The 25486-nt window shown below is 40.3% G+C and overlaps 1 protein-coding gene across 1 annotated transcript in view; it reads left to right on the plus strand.

Annotated features, from left to right (window-relative positions):
• bmpr1bb (bone morphogenetic protein receptor, type IBb) overlaps positions 1-25486 on the plus strand; it is a 56954-nt gene that overhangs the window by 28681 nt on the left and 2787 nt on the right. Inside the window, exons 5-12 of the mRNA XM_084935221.1 lie at positions 9492-9820; positions 19376-19535; positions 20350-20452; positions 20605-20707; positions 21929-22019; positions 22100-22244; positions 22553-22745; positions 25103-25400. Of these exons, the coding sequence (XP_084791347.1) occupies positions 9733-9820; positions 19376-19535; positions 20350-20452; positions 20605-20707; positions 21929-22019; positions 22100-22244; positions 22553-22745; positions 25103-25400 (1181 nt within the window). The 5' untranslated portion in view covers positions 9492-9732. The remainder of the gene's footprint in view (positions 1-9491; positions 9821-19375; positions 19536-20349; positions 20453-20604; positions 20708-21928; positions 22020-22099; positions 22245-22552; positions 22746-25102; positions 25401-25486) is intronic.

Consider the following 25486-nt stretch of genomic DNA (forward strand, 5'->3'; position numbering starts at 1 on the left):
CTACACAAATGGACATGTAGTTATGTTTCACGCTGGCTACATTTTCTTTTGTTTTTTTTGAGGGGGGGGGGGGGGGGGGGGGGGCTTTTCAGTTTCTTCGGCCCTATTTTGCAATATGTCTCTGCAGTGGCTGGAACAACTAATTGGAGTGAGAGACAGGTGGAGCCACTGTGTAACAATCAGTCCTATTAGTGGCAGAGCCTTAGCTCACGCTAGGCAGTCTTTTTGTTTTTCCAGGGTGTACACTGAAAAGAGGGCATGAACTTTTGACGCTCTCGCCTACGGGGGCCCTAGAAGCTTGTAAGACTTCACTTACTGCAGTTAATATTAAAGTATCTATATTATAGGGTTAGTTGGTCAAAGCACCTCTTTGCACACATATAGGAAGGGAAACAGATTACACTGATGCCTCTGATACTCTGAAAAGATGATCTTCATTATAACTCCTTTGATGTTTCAGATTTGTGTGTGTGCAAATACAGACCTCAGGATTAGACTTCTCTGCACTGATCAACACTTCCATGGCTGGATTTTTTTTCTAAATTCATCATCACACATTTAAGTGTAATTACTTGCCTATAGGTCTGGTTGGCTCTTGCCTCATTCTTACATTTTATTTTGTCTCAGCTTGTGTGTGTGTGTGTGTGTGTGTGTGTGTGTGTGTGTGTGTGTGTGTGTGGTGGGTGGTTTGTATGAGCACCAGTTCCATAGTGATGTGTCAGTAGGAGCCTGTCCAATGTGTGCAAGCATGTTGCAGTGTAATGGAAGCAGGCAGGTGTGAGGGTCACGGCCAGTTTGTGAGCCAGCGTCTTAACCCCTGCTGTCTGCTTTGTCTGACCGTCAGAGGAACCCCTTAATTAGACCCTTTAGTTAGTAACGTCCGCCCGATGCAGCCCAGCAGACATGCCGCAACAATCCTTTCATTAAATGCTCCTGGATGACTTGACAAGGAGAGATTTGGTTTCCCAGTTCCTGCTGCACAAAGGCCATGTTAAGGAAATTTCCTCTCATTTCTCAGTTTGAGAAATGAGAGCACTTTTTGTTCCCTTTACTGAAAAACGAGCATGTGTAAGCCTTAGTTTGTAGACTATTTATATTCATCTAGTTGCTAGGTAAAAAGACCCCCCCCCCACCCCGTTCTTTTTGCAAAGGAAAATAGTTACAAAGCAATAAGATTCACAACATACTGTGGGTGATAGTGACATTATGTGCCTAACTGTTTATTAGTCTATTTCAAAGCTGTAAAATCTTGCTTTTTTGTCATGAGCCATTAATTATAGGTTTACACACTGCTGCATAGTGTTATTTCAGCAAACTGCTGCTTTTGGTCAGTGTATGTTTGCAATATGAGTTATGTAACTTGCCAAACTAAAGAGATCCAAGTGGCCAGAAAATGATTGGAAACAGAGCTGTGAGGGAATTAGCTAAAGTGTGGCTCAGTGGCAGCCAAGTTCGCTGACAAAGACAACAGGTCTCACTCTGTAGAGATCCAGGACCACAACCTGGTCCAGTGACCTTCAGAGGCAGACACAGAGAACGAGAGTGAGGCAAAGGATTTTATTCTGCTGTTCTTGGCCAGTCTGCGTTGTTGCCTTGGCCATGAAAAATCACCTTCCTAATGGCACCTTCAGAGCCAGATGGACATCTCGGAGTGTTGTGCAGCTGTTTGTGCCAGTGTTTGAAATCTGAGCCACAGGTGTGTTTCAGGTGCAGCTACCAGTTTGTCAACAGAAAGGACCTTGTGCTTTGTTGTAACTGTAGGCTGAGCTGGGCTCCAGTGCTGGTGGTTATTTCTAAAGAGATTACGACATTGCTGAAGCTTTGATAAGGTTCTCACGAAGAAGCTACATACACAAAGAAAAGTATATATTTTAGTAGGAAATCTGATCATGTTGACATGCACTGCAGCTGTAGATTTTGAGTAGCAGATTGAGAATAAAGAAAAAAAATCCCCTCACAGGTATATCAGTTAACATCTCAGAACAGGAGGATGTAGAGTTTGCATGTTAGTTGTGAAATGAACGGTATTAGATAAACTGGATTACAGAAATAGACATTTATATATATATATATATATATATATATATATATATATATATATATATATATGAATGTTGCAATTATTAAATTAAAATTAATATATTTGCCATCTTGGGTGGCACAGTGGTTAGCACACTCACCTCACAGCAAGAAGATACTGGGCTCGAATCCAGATTCTTCCAGCTGACGCCTTCCTGTGTGGAGTTTGGAACTTGTGCCTACATGTGTTCTTTGACTTCCTGCTACAGCCCAGACTTTAAAACCAGACCTTAGTAAGCCAATGACGGACTGATGTGCTTCTTTGCCAGAAAGTTTAACAATCGCCAGTCTAAAAGCTTCCAAAATTAAACAACAATGTAGTGTAGTTATAGTTAGCTTTATCCCGAAGCTACTGCTTCATCCCATCATTTGACTCTTAATAAACAAATCATATTAATTATTGAATATTTCTGTTTTTATAGAAGATAATGTAGTCTAGTGGAGCGGGGGTCAAAGACAGGCAGGCTGCCTTTGCATGCATTCTAAAAATACAAAGTCCATGAGGCCAAAGCAAAATACTTTCCAACAAAACTTTAACCAGACAGGAACAACTAAGGGGAGATTAACAGAAACACTGAGAAAGAACACAGGAGAGACACACTGAGGGTTAATCAGGGGAATAAGACAAGGTACAGGTGAAACCAATCAATTAGATGGAGGACAGAAAAGCAGCGCAAAGGTAAAACAGACAAAAGACTACTAAAAAAAACAAGTAGTAACAAAAAACACTCAACAGAGACGCCAACTTAACAAAAAAAAAAAAAAAATGCAAGCAGACACAATGGGGGCCAAACTAAAGAAATACAAAAATAAAATGCCAAAGCATGAATGAAATCAAAACAGAATAATCCCTCTAACCAAATTCAGAACACTAGAATAATCATAAAAACCAAAAGACAGCAAAATGTATTCCTAAACAAAACTAAGGCTCAAAAGTAACAAAATATGTAGATTAGCTAGGAAATCCAAAATAACCCCCAAAAAACCATGACCCTCAGTGGCTAAGCATGTAATTGAATTAAAACCACAGCGAAAGAACAAAAACTGAATGTTGTCACAAAATAAGCTGCATGGCCATGACGAAAAAGGACAAGCATACAAATTAAAAATAAAAAAAGTTTAACCCTGCCTTGTATCAACAGTTCAAGCTGGGCTGGTGGTGTAATGGTGAGGGGGGTATGTTGTCGGCACACTTTGGGCCCCTTAGTACCATCGTTAAAATACAACAGAGTCCCTGAGTGTTGTTGCTGACCATGTCTATTATGACTACATTGTCTCTCATTATCTCTCATTATTATTAAATGTTTATTTACTTTAAATGAAAGAAACAAGGAAAGAACTTCAGCTAGCCCTGATGTGTAGCATAATCAGAGGTGTAAATTAGAGCATGCTTGAAGAAATTTAGTGTGTAATGTTGTTTAGTGCAAAACAAAAGGGCAAGAAGAAAAGAACATTGTGTAAAAAAAAAAAGAAGAAAAAAACAGGTGTCTGAGGGAAGAGAGCCACACAGGAGCTGAGCTCTGAGGGCTTTTATTGAGCGCTGGCACACTGGTCCCAAGTGCTGCTGGTGTCACTGGAAACGAGCCACACCAGCCCAATAATGGCCGCAGATGAGACCTGCCACACAAACAGGGCTAAAGAAGCTAGAGTGGAGTGGGTATTCACCTTATTTACGTCATAAAAACAGGCAGAACTGGATTACATTTTAAGATTTTAATTTGATTACACAGGCAATTAAGCAAGATCTCAGATTGTGGGAATTTGCATTTTACAATTGATATATATGTAGGGGTATGACATTAAAAAATGTTTCCGTCATGATAAAATAATTTATTCACAATGCACTATAAAATGCAAATACAGCTTTACATGTCCTCTCTGCATTCATTTTACTTGACTAGCTGGAGGCAGTGTGCAGTGAAAAGTTTATGAGGATCACAAACTTTTGACATTTACAGTCTGATGAAGAAAGTGCACGGTTGCGACAGACTTAATTATTACTTGCGAACTGTGCATTTAATGGTCGTCTTGATGCCATAAATGCTAGTACATGGATACGTGTTTCCAGAGAATTTCAGAGGAGTTTACAAGCATTGTTATTTTCCATCAGACAGGTCACATCCCGAATCAAACATAATTGCATTACATATTCTATCAGGAGCTTTTTAGTTTCAGTTTGAAACTTCAGATGAGCATTTAACAGCCAGCACGAACCCTCCAGCGTTTTTTTCAGAGGTTATGGTGATTAACAACAATAATATTGGCTGAGAAAAGTGATTCAACAGAAGTGTGATCATGTTTCAGTGCTCTCCGGTGTCACATCGTAGTGTCATGAAGAAAGAGACGGTGAGACGGACTGAGTGAGAGAATGAGACAGCATGACAGACAGAGGGAGGGGAAGGAGGGAGAATCTTGCTGTGACAGCCTTTTCACTCTTTATGAATGGAGTTTTTCTTCCCACTCAGCATTCTAAAAAGTATTCAAAACATCAATCTCAGCGCAGTGATTTGGCCCTACTATTGTGGGAATCTTTAATATTCATGAAGATCTTTCTTTTACTTGAAGGTCGAGGCTTTGCTGGGGATATTCACATTCTCCCAATATAGTTATAGATTTATATTCTGAATTATCCTTAGAGATTCAGTAGAGAAGGTGTCCTGTCTACACATGGGCATTGTTAAGTCTTAGCATTGTAGGCTGTAGCCTATTTGTAAATTTAAAAAACCCCCAAAACAAATACATATAAAACAATAGAATGGAACATGGTCTTCGCATTATTTTAATGCCTCACACAGGAGTAAAGTGACGGAGAGTAAAGGTGCAGATGAGACACCAAAAGAGTGACCAAGTTTCTCTTCTATTCAGTTTAGATTTAGTTATGCAGCACTAATCAAAAGCTGCTTTATACCTCCTACAATATAGTATTCTGGAGAAAACCCCAACAATCAAATGAACTCCTGTGAGCGAGCACTAGGCAATGGTGGCAAGGAAAAAACATTATCATTTCTATACTGATGACATTCAGTTGTATGTCTTTTAATCCGCTGGATAGGCTGTTTAACCTTGATTTGTGCTTGGCTCTTCAATTACCTTGACCTAAGCTTGAACAAAACTGAGGCCAAGATCATAGCGCCTCCCGATTTACATTCTGAAATCAGTCAGACTCCTTCCTAGGTTTCCTCTTGCATGTAAAGTCTCTTTTTATCTCAGCTTCTTACCAAATGCACTGCTGCGCGCAGTGTTCAATCACATGCTCAGAATCTGCTGTTCCACCTACAAAACTGAAGAACAGGCGATAGAGCTTGTCAGTCTGGGGCACCAAGGCTTTGAAAGAGTCTGCCACTAAAATTACATTTAGCTGACTCTGTGGAGTCTTTTGAAAACCAGTTAAAAACCTTTTTGTTTAACCAGGTACCTTCATTCATTTTTAATTAATTACATATCTTAACTTGTTTTTGTAATTTTTTATGGCATTCAATTTTCTTATTTATTTTACACTTTTTTGCGTACATCACTTACCTATATTAAAATACACACAGGCACACACACACACAAACACACACACAACCCCATTCAGCTATCTTAGTGAGGACCTTCATTGACATAATGCTTTCCCTAGCCCCTTACCCTAACCCTAACCATCAAAAATGAATGCCTAACCCTGACCCCTACCCTAAACCTAACCATAACCTAATTGTAACCTTGACACTAAAACCACATTTTGAGTCTCAAAAATGCCTTTAAATGCCTTCAAATTTGTGAGGACCGGGTTGTGTGTCCTCACAAGTGACTTTTGGTTCTCACAAGTATAGTAGAATGCAGATTTCGGTCCTCACAAAGATAGCTACACAGGAACACACACACACACACACACACACACACACACACACACACACACACACACACACCATATTGAATGCTTGTTTGATGAAGACTCAGATTGATAGAGTTTGTGAGTATTGTTAAGTTGCTAATTCCCATCTTCACGTATATATAAGACCACTAATTTCACTGTTGGTTAGACAAAAGCTGTGATCTCAGCGATGTCACCTGGATCTCTGAAAACTAAAAGACAGAGCACTAGTTCAGCTCCATTGTATCAAATGTGGTTAATAATCTTTTCTTATAACTCAATGAAGAAAGGAAGCTAATCTTTGTCCTGCTGGATGATGAAGATAGTGTCACGCTTTCCTGACTCTCGCACCCCGATTGGACCATTTGGTCTAGACAGCTGTGTTGCCACGGTAATAAAGTGCTTTCCAGGATTCGGTGACAGCCGTTTTAACGCTGAGCTGCTGAAAATCCTCCTAATTTCACAGAGCTGAGGGTCAGTTTGGCCCCAGCTGAAAAATCGTTCAAGACACGCATTCCATCTTCTGAGAGTAATTTCATCATCTGTGTTCTGCCATGGCTTTTTGTTTCACAGGTTAGCGGTGATTTTTCACAGTCATCTATCCCGTTCCTCTTGCTGTGTGATGAAATGCGTGCCCGCTTCTTTAAAGTCACTTTCTGAAACAAAAAACATGGCTCATTTCCATGGTGCATTGCAATGCTAGTGCGGGTATTAAAGTAGGATCTCTGTTTCAAAAGAAAATGTTTACTTTATGAAATGGAGACAGATTATTACAAACAACGCAATAATTGATCTCTGACTGCTAGAGGGCAGAATGTGAAGCATATAAAATCTGCAAAACGAAGTGACAATAATCTCTGAGCTAATCTACTCTCCACACAAGCCCTCCAAATCAAAGTGGGCGAAGTAGCACAGCACCCAGTTTACTAAGCCAGAGCTATGGTAGAGCAGCAACAAAGACGTTACTGTACCTAAAATGGCAAGTGAAAGGGGCTCATACACGTATGTGGTTTATAGAAGAAACAAAAAACAAGAATTTTATTGGAATTGTCCTGATTTTTTAAGTTACAGCATACAGCAATACTGCAACAATATTGTCAGAAAAGAGCAGTGAGAAGAGGGTTTTTGCGATGCATCGATGAGCTGTAATCAGAACCAACAGGGAGAAGGAAAACTCTTTAGTCTGATGAAGAAATTTTGAGCAGACATAAAAATAAAATGAGGTTATAAAAAGATATGTCCCAGGATGGTCACCCAACCATTCTAATAAAAGTGTCTCACTGAGGACATGTGCGTGCACGCTTTTTCGGCTATGTATTTTTTGGCCCATGAAAGCCCTTCTTCGGCTTTGTGACCTTTTGATAACTCTGCATAATATTGTGCACAGGAAAGTACATCTGAACCAGTGGGTGTCTTTTGACCTAAACCCACCCTGTGGTCAGAGCATATTCCATCGCAAACAAACTAGACAGTAATAGTTGTTGCACATTATATTTCACACTGTAAGCAATAGTCATTAAACGAGTTCTTCATTTATTTAGGTCTGCAGCTTCTTAAAGGTGCAAGGCTGCAAGGCCTGCAAGAGAACAATTTATTAAGGAAAGATCAAGCCAGTACAAGCTGAAATATCCAATCCGTGATATTGACCAAGGTGTAATTCATACATTTAGAACAAAAAAATGGTTAAGATCATCATACATTTTATTTTCCTAGAAAGACAGAGCCACATAGGGAATTCACATTCATTTTGAATTGATGATTGATCCTACAGCTGACTATGAGACAAACAATTTCTCAAGAAGTATAAATCATCTCTAAATATGTGAGATAGCAGATGTGCTATCACACAGGAAAGGAAGAATTAATTTAACTGAAAATAGCTCTTGCAACCAGTCTGCCCCACTTTGAACCCCTTTGTTTGGTGGAGTGACGCCCACCTACGGAGCTGCTTACTCCACTGGGCCCCCCATCACTGGCCTTTGGGCCCAAGTAGGCTGTGTGAGAGTCCAGAGAGGCTCCACGCTGGGCATTTGATGGAGCGCAGTAGGGTGTGTAAGGTGCAATGACCCATTCACATTGCTCCCCACGCGTTCATGCTCCAGAATAGTCTGACTTATCACATGTAATACACAGAGATGCACAAATCAGGAGTGACAGCTTTAAGGCTGGAGCACTAGAAAGACGGAAGAGGCTTCTGGGAGCCGATGTTCCCACCCAGTGAGACTTTCGGAGGGGACAGTTGTGGGTGGAGAAGCCCATTTGGCTGTTGTTGTTTTTGCCTTGTTTTAGCACCACATTTGCTTTTGTTTGTGTCACCTTGAACCATTTGGAATGAATGAAACTCCACCCAGAAGACCCATACATACGGCATGTGATTGTGGAAATTCTTCCCTCTCTGAAATGTTTATGATTTCTATAGGTGCTCTTGTAGAGTTGACGCAATTTGGCACACGGCTTAGTCAATCCTCTTGACTTTTGCTGTGCAGTGTGTCATTATTGTTATTCATGTTTCTTCTGTTCGGTTGTAAGTTTGCATGTGTGCTGGGTTAGTGTGAAGTTGCAAAATTGTGGCGGTGCCTGGAGGTGTGAGCTCTAATCGCCTCTAATCACCTGACGTGTGATGGGCTGATCCCTGCTGAAGCTCTTCGCGTGGTTGTGTTTTCACCCCTTTAACACAAAGGCTCACAGGAGCAACTGAACAAGATTGAGCCTTCATCTGAACTTTAATACCATACTGTTAGTTACAGATTAATGCCTGCGCGATTTTTGCCATTCACACAACACCTGCGTCTGCAGCTGTAGCTCAGCACACTTTAGGTCAAGATGGGGTTGTGGAAAGGTCGGTTTCTTTTTCTTTTTCCCTCTGATGATTATTGTGGAATGCGTCGCCTTTCTTCTTCAACTATCAAACAAATGAAAGGTGCAGATGAAAGCCTTTTATTTTATAATCTTTCTTAAGATTTTCTAATTGTTAAGGGGGAGACTTAGATGCCATTAAATAACCTCTGCGGTGAGAAAGACGTAAATGTCATGTCTGGAGCACTGGTGCCGAGCCAAGATGGATAACCTGCAATAACCTATTTGTATTAACAACAAATGCAAATTTTCCTCTAGGTTCTTGCTTTGGTTTTTCATACTCTCTCTGCCTTGCAGGATTTGATATCAGTTTGCTTTACCATAGTATATATACACGTCCTCTGTAAGTTTATAGTCTTGAGTTCACTCTGTAGCTTCTGTGTCCCTCTTGGCATGCTGTGTGTTTGCACCAGTTCATAATGGCTTCACTACTACCTTTCACACCTCACGGAGCCTCATGCTTGCATCCATCGCCCCGGTTCACCCCCGAATGCCCCCTCTGCACTGCTGTCTTTTCTGGGTATGAGGGATGAGAAAATTTGCACCGTGTGCCTGTGTTGTAGCAGCACCTCGGGGATGTGTAGATATACTCAGCTGTTCCCTCTGCGGTGGACATCGAAAGGGCTGGACAAATAGCACAGTGAGAGAGCAACAAAGTAACACCCTCCTCCCTCTCTTTTGCCCCCCCCCCCCCTTTTCTCAGTGTCTGTCTCTCCCAGGCTGTCAGTGTGGAGTAGTGCTGGAGGCTGCAAGGCAACTGTGCTGTGGGAAGTTCCTGAGAGTGCTGAGGGGGAAGTCACTCACAGAGAAACACTTGTACAGAAAAGAGCACTGAGCCTCTTTCACCAGAAGGATATAAAGTGCACTCTTGCACCTCCTCCTTGTTGCACGGGGTGTGTTCGCTGTGCCAGGACCTCAGGGGCTTGAGGAAAGTTTATGCTGGCATGATGGTGGTGTGGCTGCCTCAGGAGTGGGCCTGGCAGGCTGTTCTCCTGGTGACTGGACTAGCATCACTGAGCCCTGGGTCTGATGGTGAGTGTTTTGATGTTTCTGCTGTCCTGCTGTCTTTATGTTTTGATTAACCGTTTGGCTTATATCATAGGCATGTTTTCTTCCTGTGTATGTTGAGACTAGACTGGTTATGCACTTCTTTTACTGGTTGAGTTAGAAGCAAGTTTTCACATGTTTTATAGGCGATATCATACGCTGACAGGTTGATCGTGCTAGCTGTGAACTAGTCGGTCTATTTTTTGCCCTGGGGTATTTATGATGAAAAGCTATTATGATCTCCACAGGGGCTGCCATGAAAACCGGTGTGCATTTATCTTCGCTGTCCTGTCCCCCCCCAACCCTCATGTCCCCAAATCCCCGTTCATGTTTTGAATTGTTTGAAGATGGACAGCCAGTTGTCTTTTATTATGAATGCCAGCAATGTCGCAGTGCCCCGTAAGGTTGTGACAAGCTGAACTCCCAGTCTCAAGAAAATGACACTTGCCCATTTGTTCTGGTTGGAGTAGGGCAGTATGGGTATTACCATGTTTAGGTGGTTTTCAGTTTTTATTGCTATTTACAGATATTATGACACATAAATCAACACTTAAATTATTTGTTTAAAATCTAAAAATTTCAAAATTAATCAATGAATTCTGCAATTTTTCATGTTGCATTTTCTTTTTCTTAAAACCTTTTACACCAACTATTACAGATAATTAAAAAAAAAGTTAGTCCTAATATTAAAAAACAGAAACATTAAAAAAATCATTAGTTGCACCTTGACTTTCATACTTCGTAACAACAGAGTTTGGTGTCAAGCTGTAAAACCAGCATCTGCTTGCACACAGTAACATGCAGTGTTTATAAATTCTGCCATAAAGAGATGGTCTGGAAAATTTCAGCATGACTCTTAGCTGTGAGTGGATTTCCCTTAAGTGATAGATGGCATGCCACTTCTCTCATTTGTTCACCCAGTGCTGTGTTGGCCTCATCTTGCTCTCCGTTAGTTAAATTATTTTCTTAGTATAGGATAGAGGCTCATTGGAAAACGGAAGGCTTCAGAAAAAAAGTTGCTCTTGCTGATGAATCCTTTTTAGTGAATTAGCCCAACTCAGATCTAAACTATGTGAGTTACTGGAGCAAAAGTCATCAAAAATGCCTCCGAAGAGCAACATTGATTTTCACTCTTCCAAAACTGCAGCGTTAACTAACTGGAGGCAAAGTGTCTGCTTATTCCTGTCAGCACAGACTGATAAATACTTCCCGAAATGAAGCTGAAGAGCTTCTTGGAAAAGTTTTATACTAAGGTTATTCTTGAGCTTCCTTAGTTTCACTCCCCTATGCTCAGCTTTTTCCCCCACTAACTTTTATCAATACCTTTTCTGTTTCCCCTGTGATTTGATCTTTTAAAGGTCACCCAAATGAGTTTAACATGTGGGAGGTAGCCCATAAATCTAAGTAGCACAGCCAGTTTGCCACCTGTTTCCCTAGGGTGGTAAGGTTCACAGAGAATAGATGAGTCCAAACACTGTTCATCCTGTGGCAATGCAGTGGAAATATAAAAAATATGGTCGGTTATATCATAATAAGTTAGGCTTTTTTGAAACTGATACATTGATATGTGTTAATTTCCTCCTAGCTTTATTTTGGGTTAGGTTTTCCCCATGTTTGTCACTGATCGATAAAATATCTGTCGTATCGCTGCTGTTTCAGCTACTACCATTCAAGGAAAAAATGAACAAAAGTTGACGCGGGAGAATTTGACATGGTATGTGTTTGGCTTAGTGACGTGAAAATATAAAAGGTCTGAAAGTTTGCTTGAGTACACTGGAGGAATTCTCTTGAAAGATGTTTATAATCAGGAGTCTTCACTGAAGAGCTGCTACTAAAGTAACTTGCCATTTATATTTTACTTCCAGCGATCTTCACATATTTGAAAAATGTGCATTGAACATGCAGTGGTTTAGACAGCCTGCAGGAAAACCTGAATAGGTTTAATGTTCTGTAGGTAGTGTTACATTTTTACTGCAATTAATAATTATGTTATTTATACGAGACAAAAGTCTTGGCTAATGCACGTACTGCATACATTATTTGAAGTTATTTTAAATGGAGATCGAGCGTTTTTGGATGCTCAAGGAGGATGATACCTAACTCAAAATCTTCCAGACAAACATGCAGAGGTTTTTGCTCAGTACTTTGCAAGGACAAAAATTATATGCAACAATAATATACCTTTCCTTTGGAACATGTTTGTGAAGCTAAGCGCTGCACAGTAAGGTCAGAGTGTAGCGTGGCGTAGCGGTCCAGCAGTACAAAACAGCAGCAGTTGGTCCTCAGCAGGACCGAGCTCCTTCAGCGTTCTGTGTGCTGCTTCCTGTCAGGATGTGGATACGGTTCCCCCACACAGAATTTGATCCCCAGGCAGATGTGCTGCTCCAGCGGTCAAGCCTGGGAGTAAAAACTCTATATGTGTGTGTCTGTGTGTGTGTCTATTAGTCATTCATGTGAACCATGTTAATATATCTGCTTTGTGAGGTTTGGAAACTTGGGACTACTTTTTGTGAGTTTTAAGAACGTACTGAAGGGACTACTAAACCCTAGTTGAATCCTTTTGAAATATGAAATTATGCACTGAACTGGGCTGAAAAAGCATCCAAAAGGGCCCTGTTGTCTAACAATTAGTTAACAAAGTTACTTTGTTTGCAGGCTTCAGTTGGGATTCTTACTAGACTTTAGAGGTGGCAGCAGGTGGATTTTGTGATTGTGCAAAAGTCCTTAGTCAAAGGCAAACATACTTGAAAATGGAATATATAAGGCAAAAAGAGAGTTTGTGTAATTCTAATGAGCTTCAAATTTAGAATTGGGTATGAGCACCTTTATTATTCCACACAGCCTAAACTATGTTAGCCAAGCTTTCTTGATATTTCTTTAGGTAGCCTTCAGTAATAGTTGTCCAGAGTTTCTGGAGGACATTCAAAGCTCTTCTTTAGGTGCTGCGTGCTTTTTTTTTTTCATTTTCTGCCAAGATGATTCCACACTGTTTTTGTGTATCCGGGTATGCTTTTAGCACACAGACAGTGTGTTTGAGAACATTGTCACTGCTGAAAAATAAAGCTGTTGCAACCAGATGCTGTCTAGATGGTATTACATGGTTGATCAAAATATGATTTGATAAGATCCCATCAACACTGTCTGAAATGTAGTTTTTGACAGCCACCCTTCCACTGAGTGTTACTGAGGCTTCAGTGAACAGTAGAACAGTAGACTGATGAACTGAACGGTCAGGTTTATCTCTCAGGTCCTGCATCAGGTGCATTTGGTGGATTTTTTCCTATTTCTTATCAACATGATTTTCAGATATCTGCTGGAGATGGTTTCTTAAGACTGCCATTTTTCCCCCTCCACTAGACCAGTTTGCTCAATTTTCTTAAGGACACTCTGTACAGGATTCTGAGAAGCTTTTTAGCTAATAGCTCTTTGGGAATCATGTTGTTGGTGCAAAAATACTTTTTATACTGTCAAACTGTGTTATTTTTGTCATTTTCCATAGAGTCAACTAAAGAAATGGGAAGAAACTATGTTTTTTAGACAGGCTGCTAGTAACAAAGAGCCTAAAGATGCATTTTAAAATTGGTTCCTGTAATGTCTAGACACAACACTGATTCATCCCTTCATTAAGGTGTCCTTTTATGCTTGACTGCACTGAACTGGGCTGAAAAAGCATCCAATGTTCATAGAAAAACTTTGAAAGACCTTCAAAAAGCTTGGAGAGCTATTGTTGAAGACCCCTTTAAAACTTTACATGAAAGTCTGTAAAGCTCCTTGAAAGCAAAACATACGTAATGTAGGGGTGGCTCAAGATTTTTGCACTATCCTGTATGTCCTCAAGTTTTTCACCCTAAGATACTACTCTCCTGGCTGTACTTTCATATTTAACATATAGACTTGTGAGTGTATTATGCTATACTTACAATATACAATACTTACATAGATTAAATAACCTTAAGTACAAAAGAGAAGCGTCTGCCCACATTTCCTTTTTTTGGGGGGGGGGGGCAGAATGGCTAAGGTGACATATTGTGGTGGCGCTATGGCTGCAGTCTGTAATGAACCCCAGAATTTTTCAGTCGCTTGTGGCTTTTTCCAGTAAGTCCAGACCACATGAATAGATAGACGAGCAGTGAGACGCGTTGATGGGAATTGTGGGTAGATAATGTTAAAAAAAAATAAGAGAAGATGGGTTTGAGATGAGACAGATACACTTGTGGTGTCAGCACCTACACCTGTTTCTTGTCTATCAATGTGTGTGTTCGTCAGCCAGTGTGTGTCTGTCTGCAAACATTTTGCAAGATTCATACAATTATATGCAAGATTAAGAAGTTTAGTGCATCTGCGCACCCTATATATAGGCCTCTGTGTCTCTGTCTCTTTATGTTGCTGGCATCTGTTGTGAATAGAGCAGTTATTTCGTCTGTCTGTGTGTACATCTGCCTGTGTTTGAGTATTTGCATGTGGATATAGCAGCTCTTTGCTGTATTCACACCCATATGTAGAATTTCGTTTCTGACAGTGGAGCTTGTTTTTTTTCGAGGGTGGGATTTGAGAAAAATGCAGGGCAGGGTCAACTCCATAAATTTGTCGTGGCATTATTGCTCTGTCTGGTGGGAGCCCCTGTCAATCCTTCAGAAATGCAGCCGATAAAGAGAAAACAGGTTGCTGGAAGCTGCGTGCTGGAAACCGATGACCTGATGTGGGTGTAGCAGCAGCAGAGAAGAAGAAGCGAAGAGTGTGGAATGTGCTCCTCGGACACTTTCTTGTATGTGCGTGTACAATATGCGCACATGTGTGAGTGTCTCATGTGGCACAGGCCTTTGAAGCCTGTAGGGGGTTAAGAGGAATGAGAGTGCAGTGGCAGTGTGGAGGAGGATGTATGGGCCCTTTGCAGGTTGGTTGTGACCCCCTCAGGGTCAGAGTGCACCCGGCAGACAAGGGGGAAGATGCCTCTTTTTGAGAAGGTGATTTATCATGGCCACCTGGAGTAACTTATCCTCCTCTGCACCCATGACGAACAGTTAACAGTCTGTGCAGTGGTCACAGCTCACAGATTAAATGCCTGTTGTCTAGTCTGTGAAGTCTGCTCCTGTTATACAGCTCTGTTAATTGGAGTGCTTATTTTTCAAGGCATGCAAACCCCGTCACATCCCATTTTTGTTACTGTTTTTATTAAAAACTTTTATTTGTAAAAAAAGAAAAAGGAAAGTAAAAAAAAGTTCAATGAAACAACAATGTAGCACCTCAAACTGACTCAACTTAAAACAATCAGTAAAAGTTGAACATTTGGTTAGAATAGGGAAAAATGGAAGCACATCTTCCATTAGAACTGGCAAAAATAAAGAAGTTCATTTAAAAAAATGCATGTCTTAAAAAACGTTTAAAAAAAACACACCCAAAAAACCTAACAAACAGAACATGTTATCAAGTGGGAATTTCCATGATTCTTCCATGATGGCTCCCATTTGTCATTGCTGCCATTATAGGATTGTTACAGAGGTCATAGTCATGCTTCGCTTAGCACTATAAAAGAAGGAAGGAGGTTGTGTCACAAACAAGGCCAATATTGCTCAGTCACAGCCTTCAGAAATGAACAGAAATGAGAAACATGGTCATAAAGGTGGCAGATAAACTACCGTCAATAATGCAGACATGTTTGGAAAAGTTCAATCCAGTGTGGAAGCGCTCGCATGTACAGTGCCACTGATGGTGATGAGCTGTGACTGAAGGCTCTCCAGCTGGAGTAATTCACCATAATTACACTTCGCTTGCTCAGAGGGTGTGTGTGTGTGTAATATTGTGTCAGAGACAGAGGAGCTGCCTGTGGAATGTGTGAGGGATGCAGATCAGGTTTCTGGGTGACCTTCAGCGTGCTACGTCGCTGACAATGCAAGTTTGTGTGAGGGTCCATGTAAGCTTATGCATCTCCAAGACAAGAGTAAACATAAGGAGGAAACGAAACGAAAGGTGGGCACCCATGTATATGTGCATATACATGGGTGACAGTGCACTGGTGTTTTTAGTAGCTTAATGAGTCAAACTTAATGTGATTTCCAGTCACATTAAGTTATAGGACACAGAATATTAGTAGAATTTGATGCCACTCTCCTGCAAATACATATTGCACAGACAAATAATGAGGTGATAATGGGTAAATAAATAAACCTGCAGGGTCTGCAGATGGAAGTTGGGATGTTGAAAGGCTGGAAACAGCAGGAAATGATGAAAGGTGGTATTGGCAGTGAGATGTAAGAGAGAGAGGGATGAGACATTCTGCAGCTAGACCACCTAATTGGGAGAATGCATTTGACACATTATGTGAGAGTCAATGTGAAGAAAATGTCACATTTTGGTTATTTTCCTGTCTTTAATTTAACAGAGGTAGTTTCTCTTTGATTTTTTTCTTCCCATCATTGAGGCTTTTTAGTAATTTGTTGAACATCAGTGACTGTGCAGTAAAATTACTCATATGTACAGCAGGCTTTAAAACTTGTTGGATAAATACCTTCATTATGACTTCCATAACAGACAGTTTGTATTGTAGTGAGGTTGAGGGCCCATCCAATAGTGATTTTCGGCCTTATCTATATCCTCAATTTCAAATTGATGGCAGCAACATAACTATATTTTTAATGAGATGCCACAATATCTCAGTTTAAACACTTGATACATTTTCTGTGTTCTACTGTGAATAAAATGTGAGTTTATAGAGCTTGCACATCATGTTCTGTTGTTTAAAAATTTTACACAGCCTCCCAACATTTGTTTAATTGGAATTATATATTGGTCCATCAGTCAATGAACTGGCGGATACGATAGAATCTGCATACTTTGTACAGCAAGCTTTAAAACTTATTGCCTTCATGTCAAACAATATGTGTAATCAAGTAAGTTTATTTATAAGTACAAATTGTTTGAGACTAATCTGTTCGTAGCCAAATGAACTGTTTAGAAAATGTGTAATCCATGTGCTGCTCTACGTAATGCTCATTTTTGTGTTTATGTCATTGCAGTTAAGTGCTGTCATGGTACAACGTGCACCTTGTTTAGCAAAAGATTAAGTGAATCAGAGCTCTTCGAGACAGAAAGTTCCTTACAGACTCGTGAAACATTCCATTCTTGTGTCCTTGTTTTGAATATTTGCAAAACAGATGTGATAGAGAGACCAAGGCCACTGTGAGGGAGGATCTGAACACCTCCACAAACTTCCCCTCTGACAGAAACAGCAACACAGAGTGAAAGGACACAGTCCCACTTAAAGAATAGTCACTGTATTTGGTATTGCAATCTGATTTAGCCTTTTCATCACATACTCCTCTGGAGGATTAATCATGTCTCCCTTTTGATGCCTGGTTGGTTTTCTGGCTGTTTCTGCCCTTTAGATCTTGTTGCATCTATCAGGGGGAAACTTTTCTTGGATTTGACTGACACTGAGCGCTAACATGGAAATGGGCATTCTTGATGTCTTGAAAGCCTTGACTTTGGCTTCGCTGTGTATAATCTGTTAAACAGGTTAATTATATATATATATATATATATATATATATATATATATATACATACAAGGAAAATAATGTGAAGGTAAAAGGAAAAGTGAGAATCGGACAGAGAGCAAGAGAAAGACATCCATCTAGTGTGGCACAATGCTGTTCCGCTCTTAGACCACAGTGGTCTTTGGGGATTATCTGCTGTCATGACTGATTTGATTTTGCACTGAAAGACTTTATGCAGCTTCAGCTACTTTACAGTAAGAGTGAAAAAAAAAGCACATGAGCTGCACAGTTATTTTTAATTGAAAAATGTTTCTATACCAATGAGCAGGGTTATTATAGTGTGTCATACTGGTTTAAATAATTATACTTCTTTTGGAGATTTCAGCTTGCATTATTTTTTAGCCCAAATATTTGTTACACATGTGTACAATGTACAATGTACGATTACAGGTCATATATCTGGCATTATTCACAGTCTAAAAACAATTAAATAACTCATTTCCTTTTGTTTAGCACACAGTCAGGTCAGGGCAATCCATCCATCCATTCATCCATCCATCCAAACCTCACATAAAAAGGCCTTAAACAATCAGAACCTATCAAATGTTTAAACTGAGAAAATGTACCATTTCAAGAAGAATATCAGGTCATGCAACACATCTCATAAAAGGTGGGGCCGTGTTTACCACTGTGTAGATTCCCTTTTCTTTTAACAACAGTCTGTGGGAGGCAGGCTGCTGGACTGAGGAATGTTGTCTCATTCTGGTCTGATATAGGATTCTAGCTTCTCAACAGTCCTGGCTGTTCTTTGTCATATTTTTTGTTTCACGGTACTCCAAATGTTTTTAGTTGGTGAAAGGTCCGGATTACACGCAGGGCAGTTAAGGATGTGGAAGTCCTTTCCTGCAAAGATGTAATCTGGATAGAAGAATATATGTTCCTCTAAAAACTGTATATACCTTTTAGCATTCAAGGTACCTTTCCAGATGTGCCGGAACCAATCAGAGATGCAAGATTTTGAAAGGAGCGCTGATAACAAGCTGGATGGTCCCCCTCTTCTTTAATCCACAAGGACAATGGCATCCATGTTTTCCAAAAAAGGATTTCAAATTTTGATTTGTCGGACCACAGAATAGTTTTCCAGTTTCAGGCCAGAGAGGACAGCAGCCTTTCTGGATCTTGCTCATTTGTGGCTGCTTCTTAGCATGGTAAAGATTTAACCTGCATTTGTGGCTGGCAAGCTGAACTGTGTTCACAGACAAAGATTTCTGGTCTGGTTCTGGTGTTTCTGATGTCCATGACAGAGCCATGCTTGTTTTGAGTTCGGTGAGGATGAGAGGAACATCGAATACTGATTTTCTGACAAAGCTAAAAATACTGATTTTCAGCTTTGTCCCTTGCACACAGAGCTTTTTTCCAGATTCTTTGAAATTTTGATGCTATTATGTACTGTAGATGATGATATATTCAAAGTCAATTAAACAATTTTGCATTACAGAACATTATTCCTAAATTGTAAACCTCTCCCCTTTGTTTCTGAAAACTCTTCCCCAGCTGTTTCTTTTTAGTACCGCTTCCTTTTTTCAGTCTTTTCCTCCCCTATCCCAACTTTTTTGAGGCACGTTGCTGCTAACAATTTAAAATAGAGCTAATATTTTTCATGAAATACTAAAATGCCTCTGTTTAAACACTTGTTATGTTATCGATGTTATGTGTTCTACTGTGAATATGAGTTTATGAAGTTTGCAAATCGGTCCGTTGATCAGTGACGTGGGAGATAGATCCACATACTTCATATTATGTTTTCACTTGTTTCCTTGATCAGCTCCTTTATCAGCTCTGCTAAACTCTGACCACTTGGAGTTAAATTCAGAACAGCAGGGTTTCTTTCAGCAGCACACTGTTAAACTCCAAACAATGCTAAGCTAGGAAGACAACTGACAGGCTTTGAAAAAGGGGATGTGTTATTATTATTGATCACTGATCACTGATTTTCCTGAGGTACAGTGTACTAAAATTTTCTGTCTCCTGTGTCTTCACTGTACAGCTAATATGTTGGACACCATGCTCCTGAAGAACGGGGGGAAGGGGGCATCGGATCGAAGGGTGGAGGAGAGCAGCAGCGCAGCCACAGTTTTAGCTCAGAACATGCTTTGGTGCCACTGCTACCATCACTGTCCTGAAGACTCGGTCAACAACACTTGCATGTATGCTGGACTACACACTTGCACGCTCACAAAACAGACACATACAAACTATTAAAAAACACTGTATTAAGCCCATTAAAAGACAACGCAAACATTTACCCGGTGTAATTAAAAAAGACTCATAATTGCGTGATTAGATCAGAAGCACACAAATGTTTTAATTCAGCTCCATTCTTCTGAAACCCCTGAAGCTTCGTGAAGCACAGCTTATTTCTACTCTCATTATCCATTTCAGTTGTTTGTTTCTTTGTTTGTTTGTTTTGTTTCAGAGATTACATTTTAATACTTAGTGGTACAAGGTTTATATGTGCTTAGATGCAGTTATTTAAAATATAAGGATATGAATGTACTATTTGTCATCTTTGCTATCTATTTGTTTTGTGTCATTATTACTTTATCTCAATTTTTTGACTATATTTAAAGGTAAAAATGTACTCATAAATATACATCATTTAGTGTGTAATTACATCTTCCTACAATCCATTAAAAATATATAGGCGTTAATTTGTGAAAGCCACCATGTTGCCCTGCCATGAATACAGCGGCCACGATCACCACCGCTCCCTGTCCTTCCTCATTTCCATTTCATCCTCATCGTCCTCACCTCAAGCCTCATCTCCTGAACTGAAGTCAGGGCTCTTTCACATTCAAAACATTCATAAATGTGCTAGTGTATTCCTGGTATTGTCACAATTACTCATGCCACTAGATTAGACACGCGACTAACATGCTGACAGTCAATAAAAATGATCTTCAAATCTAAATATTTATTTGGATTTCTGTAATGGTGAAATTGTGTGCATATTCTTTGTAGGACTGATGGTTACTGCTTCACTATGGTGGAGGAGGAGGAGGGGGGGATTGCTGTACTCACTGCAGGTTGCCTGGGACTGGCTGGCTCTGAGTTTCAATGCAGAGTAAGTCTGCTGCATGTGAATGCTGTATGTGAATGTGCGTGTGTCACCCGTGAAATCTTTTTAAACCTTTATAAGCTTTACTTGACTAGCCTCCTCTCATTAGTGTTACATAGACATGCACAGTTCTGACATTTTGTTTGTGTACATGAAAGGACACGTGGAACGCACGTTCAAGGAGAGCTCTCGAGTGTTGCACGGATCAAGACTTCTGCAACAGAGACTTGCGTCCCACCCTTCCTCCACTGATGACATCAAGTAAGACAAACACACACACACATCCACTCTTTCACACATTTTTTTTCCACATAATGAAATCCTGCCCCTCTTTAAAGTGTGAGTGGCTTTCAAAACTGGCTCTTTTAGGCCACGCTGGGTTGGTGATGGGTAGTGACAGTTTAAGCTGTTACAAACCACAGTGTGGTGCTGGAGTGAAGTGGCACATAGAGAGACAGAGAGAGAGAAGGAGAGAGAGATGAAACGGAGCCTGCAGATTTGGCTTGTTCTCTCACCCTCTAATGAAAAGGACAGCCTCTCCCCAGGGCCTGCTTGAGTTTCTTGCCTCAGGACGGATGTGAGATATCTGTCCATCTGTCATGCCACAACCCACTAACTAACACACACATACACACACCTTCTCTCTCCCTCTGGCACATACACTAACCTATGTGTATTTTTTATACATTCAAGCTACCTCTGCTGTTTTGTTATTTGACTCTTTTTTCATAGTTTGAGGTTCATTCTTATCAGTTTTAATAACAAGGAACAGTTCTTATTATGATCTGAGGATAGGATAGAACAAAATCTCAATGGGCCAGAAAGAAGTTGCAAATGCGGCTTTATCACCAAGTGAAAGATTAGCACAAGAAAACAGCAAGCGCTGCTCTCACGTCTGAGGATGAAGTCAGTTTTTAAACAGTAACAATGGACAGTTATGGTAGTAATTTATTCTGTGCATTATGATTTCCTTTAGATGTAGGTTCATTTGAAACATTACTTATCATCAGTTAATTTGCAGTGACCTTATAAGAAGTTCTTTATCCATTTGTGTGTGTTATTTTCTTCCCCACCATGAAGTATCACTGTTCAGGCATTCGTGTTTCTGTGCTTCTGATTGACAGGACCAGTGCAGAAAGTCTAGAGCCCCAGAGCTGCTTCAGACCTCTGGGGTTTCTGTAGATGTCCATGTGACATCTGATATGTGAGATTTGGGAGCGGGATGTGATCGATAAGGCAGTAGGAAAAGGGGGTGCAGGGAAGAAATAGAGAGATGGAAGGGGGAAAACTTGTCCCTGCCAATGAGAGATATTTGGAATGACGCCCATGAACAACTGACTGTCACCACCATTTATCAGTAGTTGTTCTGTTGACTTTCCATCTTGACCAGACCAGGATTTTTTGTTTTGTTTTGTTTCAAAATCGCTAAATTAAAAAAAATTAAAAACTCTAATTTACATCTTCTCATCATTACATTTTTAGGTTACCACAGTATCCAGTACATGGCTCTCTTAATTTCAGTCACAGTTTGCAGCATCATCCTTGGCATCATCCTCGTATTTTGTTACCTAAGGTAAGAAGGTCGTCTCATACACACATAATTTAAACACTTTCACACCTCTGGATGTTCACTCAGCAAACTTTCTGCGCCAGATATAAACGGCAGGAGTCACGGCCACGCTACAGTATCGATCTGGAGCAGGATGAGACCTACATTCCCCCTGGGGAATCTCTGAAGGACTTGATAGAGCATTCCCGTAGCATTGGGTCTGGCTCTGGGTCAGGACTCCCTCTACTGGTAAGCAAAACTCTCTACACCTCTGCTTCACCTCAAGCTGAGATTAACTGTGATAAAATAATCACTGTGTCACTCCATTGTTTGTAAATATATGCAGAATATGCAGAAGAAAATGTCACACAATGATTTTTAGTGCAGTAAAATATCTGAATTACATCAACCTGTTCGCTCGTATAAAACTTAAACAGAGCAAGATGCTCAGAAGGAAGTTTTTCTATATTTATAATGAAAAAAAGGGATTTTAAAGAGACTTGTCTTTGTAAAAATGGAATTTATTTTGTTTTGTTGTTTCAATAATTTGTTTCCAGGTGCAGCGCACCATCGCCAAGCAGATTCAGATGGTTAAGCAGATTGGAAAAGGACGATATGGAGAAGTCTGGATGGGCAAGTGGAGAGGAGAGAGAGTGGCTGTGAAAGTCTTCTTCACCACTGAGGAAGAAAGCTGGTTCAGAGAGACTGAAATCTATCAGACCTTCCTGATGAGACATGACAACATACTGGGTAAGGTCCTGAAAACTGTGAAGTGAGTGTAAAAGAATGAATGCACTTAGTTAACAGTGAGCAGCGGTTGCATTCAGCACAATTAAGGTTTGTTTTTTTTTCTTCTCAGAGGTCAGTTTAGGTCAGGAAAGTAGTTACTCTACGGAATGTGTTAATGTTGCAAATATAATGGTAAAGACAAAAATCCAAGAAAGAACAGTCAATTGCTGTATTAAATGTATGAAAGTTAATTTAAGAAGAAAAAGGTGAACTTCCAAATGGCACATCCATGAATACAGGAATAAGGCCATAAAATAACTAATACCAAAAGGAAATCTAAAGTCCAAGTTTGATATGCAATTTTATGCAAATGCATAAAAGGATCGACAGTTCCAAAAATAATTTCCCATTCCAAGTTGGTGTCCCATGGAGCCCTGGCACCCCCATCTGTTGCCATCTTGGGCGGGCGTACCATGTGACTTCCACAGACAACCATTCTAACATTTCCATCGCTATCAAAGTCATTTTTTTGGTGGGTTATTTTGGAGTTTTGATAGGGGACCATCTTGTTTGTGCCACACATTTGTTTTTCTCGAAGTATCTTGATGCATGTCCTCAGATTCAGCAAAGACTGATTTATATTACCTGCTTCAGGTATACTAGTGCCTTCTGCCCCTGTCCTGCCAGGTCGCTCACTTCATGCCAAGTCCACCAGGCACAGCTGCCTGACACTTATCTGGTTCTTATCCTGGAGAACATTCTTGCCTTTTGCATCAAGAGGGGCCTGAGCCAGTTTAATAATGAACACACTGTGGGAGCGATCGGACTTTCTGTTCAGCCAAGTGTTTGCAACCTTCCTCTTTTTTTGACCTCTCCAGAACACTTGAAAAGCCTCCTCTGCAGATTTGACTTCCACCTCCAGACAACCAGCCACATAGATGATGTGGGCTTGATTGCATCTTTCCTCCAGGAGATCGTAGATGTTGTAGTTGTAGATTTCTACATAGGAGATGAAGCTGCTGTAGCTGCTGTCATCATCCACGCCATCTGATTTAGAGGCCTCATGGCAGCAATTTCAGGATCAACCTTTAGGTTAATGGAGGGCGTTTTAGGAACAGACAAGTTGCTGTCCCGTCTTTGGCGCTCCAACAAAGCATCTACTTCAGTCTGAATCGCCATACCATTTTTATCATCAGTCTTAAATACATATCTCTTGGCCTAGTAAGGACCTATACTGTTGAAGATCATGTCAACGAATAGTAATATAAGAAAAAAAGTACAATCGCCACAGTTTTTTCACATGTTAGAGGAATGCTGCTGTAATGAATGAAAGGAATCTGTCAGCATGACTCTCTGGCAAATGTGTAGAATTACTTTAATAGTTATTGTATAATCATATTTTCTTTTCTTTCTTTTTTTATGTGGATCTATTGTTAAAAAAACAGAAATTTCTGCAGTAGTGAGTGATAAAATGTGATCTCTTCTGGTATTTATTTGCTTTTTATTACTTCATTACTTTGGTATGGTATGAATAGCCACGGGGGAGGACTTTATCAGAAGGAAAAGCTGTAAAACTTTTGAAAATTCAGGTAAAAGTCCAAAATTTATGCTGTCATTCCAATCTAGAGGGCTGGATTGGAGTGTCTCAAGCCAATTCTGGCCCCCAGGCCTTATGTTTGACACCCCTGGTTTAGGCTCTTCTGGGAACTCATTGACTGGACTGCTGACTTAGCCTCTAGGGTTAACGACTAATTTCTGGAGTTTCAGAGGGCTCTGGAAGTTTTGATAGGTTTATTAACATTTGATTTCTATGTTACTGTTAAGACGATTTAGATTTAAAACTAAAAAGGTCTCATTTTGTTCTGCTTCCACACTCTGACATTAACTGTGGATGCCAGTTGCATGCGGGTCAGACTTTGAAATCTCTAGATTTAGAGGAAAGGAGTGTTGGGTTTGCTCAGAACTCATTGTTAACAAGTGTAGCAATTAAAGTCTGAACAGCAAGCTGTCATAGACAAAGACAAAAAAAATATGAAATATCTGTAAAGATACACATTTTTTTAACATGTCTCCAGGGAGATATAGCGATACACTGGGTTTTGCATATCAAAAGCAGAGGTAATAGCTGACTAACAAATGGAAAATGAGTACTAGAAAGAAAAAATACAGTGCATGGTTCCTACTTCCACCTCCACGTCGTCTGGCATGATGTTAAGCATGCACTATGTTTGATTCTAAGTTTTGGAAGTTACACACACAAATGGATGTTCAGTGACTGAGCAGAAGTTGGTGAAATGTCCCCAAAAGTGAATGAAACCATGCGCAATGATTTCTGTGTGTATATTTTAATCCCCTCACACCAGCTATCTAATCCCCAGGATTCATTGCAGCCGACATCAAAGGAACCGGCTCGTGGACTCAGCTGTACTTAATTACAGACTACCACGAGAATGGCTCTTTATACGACTACCTCAAGTCCAACACCTTAGACATCAAGGCTCTTCTGAAGCTGGCGTATTCCTCCATATCAGGCCTTTGTCATCTCCACACTGAGATCTACGGCACACAGGGCAAACCAGCTATTGCACACAGAGACCTGAAGAGCAAAAACATCTTGGTTAAAAAGAATGGATCCTGCTGTATTGCAGACCTCGGTCTGGCTGTCAAGTTTAATAGGTACACAAGACATTTTGAGTCTTTTGAGCGTTTATTTTAATTAAGGGGAATACTGGACGATGCTAAAAATTCTTTGACTTGTTCCT

This window comes from Perissodus microlepis, chromosome 7 (genome assembly GCF_051167445.1).
Source record: "Perissodus microlepis isolate ML-2025 ecotype Zambia chromosome 7, ASM5116744v1, whole genome shotgun sequence".
In the NCBI taxonomy this organism is placed as follows: Eukaryota; Metazoa; Chordata; class Actinopteri; order Cichliformes; family Cichlidae; genus Perissodus; species Perissodus microlepis.